Source organism: Schistocerca americana, unplaced genomic scaffold, assembly GCF_021461395.2.
Source record: "Schistocerca americana isolate TAMUIC-IGC-003095 unplaced genomic scaffold, iqSchAmer2.1 HiC_scaffold_309, whole genome shotgun sequence".
NCBI lineage: Eukaryota > Metazoa > Arthropoda > Insecta > Orthoptera > Acrididae > Schistocerca > Schistocerca americana.
Genome location: NW_025726026.1, coordinates 38,334 through 45,000, shown reverse-complemented (window position 1 = coordinate 45,000; position 6,667 = coordinate 38,334). Strand labels below are relative to the sequence as shown.

Below are 6,667 nucleotides of genomic sequence, written 5' to 3'. Positions count from 1 at the left end.
CTTGTATGAGTGTCGTTTGATCTTCGTCATATACAATGTTTTGCGGCTCCTCTAGTGTTCTTGTTGTTTCGGTTTCTATTGTTTTTTCTGTTTCTTCGTTAAACCTCTCGTCTTGGGGATGTGTGTATATTTCCTTAAGTACTTTCATAAATTCATTGGCTTTCTTCTCTTCGCATTGTATAATATCGCCGTTTATTATTAGTGGTGGGTCTTGGTTTTGCTTTTCGTGTGTAATGCGTTTAAATTTTTTCCAAAAGTCTGCTGGGTTTTTTGGATCTAGTTTCTGAATCTTGTTGTTGAGGGTTCTGGCTCTGTGTTGTCTCAGTAAGAATTTAACCTGATCATTTAGTCGGTTCCACTGGTTTTTTATTGTTGGGTCACGGTTTTCTTTGAATTGCGTATATACTTTTCGTTTTTGTTTTATAAGTTCGAGTATATTTGCCGGAATCCTTTCGCCTCCTTCTATAACTCTTCGTGTTGGGGCGCTGGTTTCGATGGCATCACTGATTACTGTCTTGATGTGGTCGTTCAGTTTCTCCATTTCCTCCAGGTTTCTGATCTGTTCGTGTGTTGTCCTTATGTTTTCTTTGATGTAGGTAATGTATTTATTTTTGTCTATGTTTTTTCTGTCTTTGTATGTTTTTGTTGTCGGTTTCATTCTTTCTGGGTTTATAGCTGTGGTGGTCGTTAGGAGTGGGAGGTGGTCGCTTCCTATGCTGTCTCCGATGTCTACGTCTCCTATGTGTCTAGCTAAGTCTGTTGTGTGTAGTATGTGGTCTGGTGTCGAGTCTCCTGTGTGGTTTATGAACGTGGGCTTGGTGTTATGCATTTTCAGAATGTGTGGATTTTCTTCTAGCAGTTCTTCCAGTTGTCTTCCGTTTCTATTTGTCCGTTTGTCTCCAAAGTTAATTGATCTTGCGTTGAAGTCTCCTAGAATTATGCTGGGCCCTAAGTTACTGATGTGTTTTAGTAGATCCTTTGGGATTTCTTCTGTAGGGGGGACATATATAACTGCGATGTGGATTGCTTTGAACGACTTGGCTGCTACTTTTATTACTATTGCTTTGTGCTTGTCGAAGCATCTTGGCAGTTCAACCTCGGCGGTCGCTAACTTTTTGTCATGTACTATGGCTATTCCGCCATGTGCCCATCCTCTGTGTCTCGCCTCGGTCACGTCATCTTTGCGGTAGCATGTGTAGTCTAGTATGTTTATTGGGGCTTGCCCCACCCTAGTTTCTGTCATCCCCAGTAGTTGGATCTTTTCTCGCTTGATTAATTGTTCGATTAGTGGCTTTTTGGTGTTGCAGCCATTCGCATTTACGAACCCTATTCTGGTACCCATCCTATTGGTGCTAGCGAACTTGCTGTTTTTCTGTTTGTTTGTTATCTCCCCCTACAGTGTCTCGGTTGCTCTCTGTATGGGAGATACTGAAATGAATGCGGTTCCACGCTTGAGATACATTCATTTCTCGTCTAAAAAAGGTCTTGGAGATGTCTTTCATGGCGGTTACAACGAGTTGCTTTCGGTCAGGGAGTATGTTTATAAGTGCCATCGTTGTCGCTCGGAGGAAGTCCTCACACACTACCATTTGTATTTTTTGCTTATCGTCTGTTGTTTCACCCATCGGTTCATCTGTGCAGACGATCTTGGCTGTGGCTTCTATTGACACTGGTGTTTTTGGTCGTTTTGGGCATTTGATGTCCGTTGATAGATGTTGTCCGCCACAGTTGACACAGGTTGGTTTATTTATGTCTTTCTGGCAATTTGCTATGGTGTGTGGCCCTCCGCATCTGTTGCAAAGTGGTTTGCTTTTGCAATTATCGGTAGTGTGTTCAAATGTGTGGCACTTTGCACACTGAGCCGGTTGTGGTGGTGGTACATGGGACTGTTCTACTGGATGGAATTTGTGGAAGATTCTAAAATGGTTGTTGAGCAGGTTGTCTACTGTTGTTTTGTTTCGGGTTATGACCCTTATTTTTTGTATAGGTTTCCCATATTCTCTCGAGGTTATTCTTTTTACTTTCGTGGCACCCGCCGCCAGCCGCCGCCGCACCTTTACCAGCTCGCCCTGTTGCGGCCGCCGACCAATGGGGCGCGCGCGCAACCGGCCGCCGCACCCGAGCCCATAAAGCACCCCCACCCCGGCTGCGCCGGCACGCACTCCGCTGCTCGACTCGCTGCCGCTCGCACCGGTCGTTTTCGTTTCCGTTTCGTGTGCACCGTCGCTAGCCCATCGCCATGTCCGGACGCGGAAAGGGAGGCAAAGTCAAGGGCAAGTCAAAGTCCCGCTCAAGCAGGGCTGGGCTCCAGTTCCCGGTCGGCAGAATCCACCGCCTCCTGCGCAAGGGAAACTACGCAGAGCGCGTCGGCGCCGGGGCGCCCGTCTACCTCGCCGCCGTCATGGAGTACCTCGCGGCTGAGGTGCTCGAGCTGGCCGGAAACGCGGCCCGCGACAACAAGAAGACGCGCATCATCCCGCGCCACCTGCAGCTTGCCATCCGCAACGACGAGGAGCTCAACAAGCTCCTGTCGGGCGTCACCATCGCACAGGGTGGTGTCCTGCCCAACATCCAGGCCGTCCTGCTGCCAAAGAAGACCGAGAAGAAGGCCTAAAGGAGGCCAGGCAATCGCAGCCGCCGCGTGCTCCCCTGCACGCAACGCGCTTTGCCGGCTCGGCCCACAACAATCGGCCCTTTTCAGGGCCACCACACAAACCTACGTCCAAAGCAAAATTTCAGTCGTCCTCGCCGCACCTTGTTTTGTTTTAACTTTGCACCGTCACAGCACAGCCGCCGCCGGCGCACGTCCGCCATCTTGTCGTCCACACAGCCCGTGTGGCCCAAAACACACACACACACACACACACATTTTGCACGGTCGCAGTCGCCTTCCAAACCGACAACGGCAGCAATAATGACCATTGTTAAAGGGAGGCGTGTCGACACACCGCCCTCCACTCCCGCGCGCAACGGCCGTCGACACGAACGAAACAGCTGATCCGGCCGCCTATGCCCACACGCCTTGCCTCGGAAACCCCAACGCCGCCGCCGCAAACAAACACACAGAGCCAAACCACGCAAGCAAATAATCACCGCCTCTCGCACAACAACACACAGCCCGCCATCTCCGTCGCGATCGATACAAAGACACACAATAACAAACACACAAACGAAGCAGCTCCACACACAGCCAGCCACATGACACGTTTCCTTTCCTTCTCCCCTCCCAGTCACATCACGTCGCTCAAACGGAAAGAAAGAAAGAAACAAACAAACAACACAGCGCACACACGCAGCAACAACAACACAGACTCTTTCGCACTTTTCAACTTCCGAACAGTGTGGTGGCCCTGAAAAGGGCCGTTTTCTAGTCTCTCCCACCCACAAGCACGGCCGCGGGAAGGCCAGCGCCCGCTGCGACGCAGCCTAACCGCCGAAACCGTACAGGGTGCGCCCCTGCCTCTTCAGGGCGTACACCACGTCCATGGCCGTCACAGTCTTGCGCTTGGCGTGCTCAGTGTACGTCACCGCGTCGCGGATCACGTTCTCCAGGAACACCTTCAGCACCCCGCGGGTCTCCTCGTAGATCAGACCAGAGATGCGCTTCACGCCGCCCCTGCGAGCCAGGCGGCGGATGGCGGGCTTCGTGATGCCCTGGATGTTGTCGCGCAACACCTTGCGGTGCCGCTTGGCGCCACCCTTGCCGAGCCCCTTTCCTCCCTTGCCGCGGCCTGTCATCCTTCCTTCCTCGGGCAAAGCAAAACGTGCACAAACAGCAGCTGCAGCGGCTGGCGAGTCGGCTACGGTCTGCGCCCAGCGTTTTTTTTTTTTTTTTTTTTTTTTTTTTTTATTTTTTTTTTTTATTTTTTTTTTTTTTATTTTTTTTTTTATTTTTTTTTTACTGTTTTCATTCCCACACCTGAGTGGTGGTGGGCGGGCCACTGGAGAGCTCTTGGCTCTATTTGGCCTTAGCTTAAGGTAATTCTGTTTGGACACTATTTATTTTATTGGTTTGGGGTATGATGGGGGGCTTGTTTCTCCCATTTGGGAATTTATTTGCAGGAACTTTTGGGAACAGCTCCGGTATTCACCTTACAGCCTAAGGAAAACCTGCAAAACCCGGCTGGAGCTGCTGGTTGTATTGCAACCTTGTGCCTTGATTTGTTTCTATCTCGGCCTCCATTGTTTGATGTACTCGAACTCCCTCGAGCACGTAGGTCGTCTTTGTGGCACGGCCGGAGTTGTCCTGGGGCCACGGTCTTGGGCGTCACCTAGAATTCGTCTTATTCCGAGATCTTCTACCTCTGGAGAGGGAGATCTCGGAATGGGAGGTTTGCTGCTCGTTGCCTCGATCCTGTGCAGCTTCCATGGAGACCTAGTGGGCTCCATGGCTGCCACTTCGGTCTGCGTGCCGATGGACTCCGCATCCGCCGTCTCGGTTTGGGCGCCACGATGGCGCTTGTACCGTTTGGACGACGTCTGGGTGCCCTCATCGACACGCACGGTGGTTTCTGTGTGGAAGGATGAGGCGCCGTCGGTGGTCTGGCTGGCGCGGTTGATCACCATCCTCTTCTTCTTGGTGGATTCTTCAGTCTGCGTGGCTGCGGACGCGCTGGTGTGTGCCGTCGGCCCGTCACGTTGAAGGCGGAGAGCCAATGCTTCCCTCAGCAGGTGGCAGGCAGCCTCCATCTCCGCGTGGAGGGCCATCCGGAAGCGTGACTCCGCTTCCTCCATCAGCGCGTCGATGTTGCCCACACCGCTGCTGCTTGCTGAGTGGCGTCCCTCCTGCTCGCGCGAGGGGCCCCCCCCACCACCTCTGCCACTGGCGGGTGGAGGGGCCGGCCGCGCGTTGTGGCGAGGCGCCGCTGCTTTGTCTGCCTGCTCTGAGGCTTGAGCGCTGGCGCGTTTGCGCCTCCTCCTCCTCCTCCTCTTCTTCGATGTCGTCGGCTTCTCGCGGCGGCCATCTTCTGTGCGGGCAGAAAATGCCCGGCAGCCTCTCCAGCTGGCAACATGGTCGCCGCCACAGCGAACACATGTTGGCTTGTCTTCTCGAAGCAAAGTGCACTCGCGGGTGTCGTGTCCAACACCGCATTTGGCGCACTTCGCTTCGAAACGACAGTGCTTCGCCACGTGGCCCTCCCTCTGACACTTAAAACACTGAGGTTTCGTGTCGAGGTCAGGCGGAAGTGGCTCGATCGTCACGTCGAAACCTGCTAGGGTGGTTAACCCGCAGATTCCAACGTCTTGGCTTCCTTCCTGGCTGGAGTCTACTTGGGGCGACTCGACAGCCAGGATGAACAGTGGCGGCCTTTTCTTGTTCGTCCTGTTGTGCAGCTTAACTATGGCATCATAGTTGTGCTGCAACAGGACTTTGCGCACCGCGTCCGTCGTCATGACCCACGGTAACCCCCTCAGTAGGACCTTAAGAAGCGGCTTCCTCTTCTTTGGTCCACTGTAGGTGGCCGGTGGGTCAATTAGGTACGCTTTCAGACGGTCACAGAGGATCTTCCGATCCTCCTGTGAACGTGGCTGGATGGACAGCGCGGCTTCGTTGTCCAGCATCTGCACCTGTGGAGGGTAGCGCAGGTCCATTGCCACCTCGTCGTATGTCTCCACCCAGTCTCGACCCGTGTAGCGTATGCACACAGGGAGAACTTGGGCGGAGGGCCGACAAGGTGTTGGCGCTACCATCTCTTCTTCTGTAGGGGCAGACGGTGCGACGGAGCCGCTGCGTCGGTCTGACGAGACTCTGCGCTTGTTGCCGTCCGCCCGGAGAAAGTCTTCTCGAGTTGGCCTCTTTGCGGGTGAGTTGCCCTTCCCGCGTTTACCTTTACCCATGGCGAGTGCGGCGTCTCTTCACGACAATTTGCTTTCGGTAAACACGACAATTATGCCGAGACGCACGCACTCACCACGAAACCGACCTCTCCTATTCTTCACGCGGCAGTTGCGGAGCGCCCGACTAAGCACAACCGCTCGCCACCGCTGCCTGTGCGCGCCCGCCGCCCCCCTATATAGACTCTGGCCCGCCCTCCCCCCACCACGCGCAACCGAGGGCATATAAGCGCAGCACGGAGGCGCGCGGGCCCGTTGTCAAGGCAGCACCGGACGCCGCGCCGCACCTAACCTCCACGCACGCCGCTCCGCTACCGCTACCGCTACCGCTACCGCCATGGCCCGCACAAAGCAAACGGCCCGCAAGTCCACCGGCGGAAAGGCGCCGCGCAAACAGCTCGCCACCAAGGCGGCGAGGAAGAGCGCGCCCGCCACCGGAGGCGTCAAGAAGCCCCACCGCTACAGGCCGGGCACCGTCGCCCTGCGAGAAATCAGGCGCTACCAGAAGAGCACAGAGCTGCTCATCCGCAAGCTGCCATTCCAGCGCCTAGTGCGCGAGATCGCCCAGGACTTCAAGACCGACCTGCGCTTCCAGAGCTCCGCAGTCATGGCCCTGCAGGAGGCCAGCGAGGCCTACCTCGTCGGCCTCTTCGAAGACACCAACCTGTGCGCAATCCACGCCAAGCGCGTCACCATCATGCCCAAGGACATCCAGCTCGCGCGCCGCATCCGCGGCGAGCGCGCCTAAACCGCGCCGCGGCACCGCACCGCACCGCACCGCACAAACAAAAACGGCCCTTTTCAGGGCCACTAACATCTCTCCGTCGCGAGC

General features: G+C 55.0%; 1 protein-coding gene across 1 annotated transcript in view; it reads right to left on the bottom strand.

The window, feature by feature from the left end:
- LOC124579504 (actin cytoskeleton-regulatory complex protein PAN1-like) overlaps nt 1–5,838 on the bottom strand; it is a 32,645-nt gene extending 26,807 nt beyond the window's left edge. The window contains exons 1-2 of the mRNA XM_047131244.1: nt 5,493–5,838; nt 4,272–4,967 (exon numbers count right to left, since the gene is read on the bottom strand). Of these exons, the coding sequence (XP_046987200.1) occupies nt 4,272–4,967; nt 5,493–5,838 (1,042 nt within the window). The remainder of the gene's footprint in view (nt 1–4,271; nt 4,968–5,492) is intronic.
- Nucleotides 5,839–6,667: the final 829 nt, after the last annotated feature.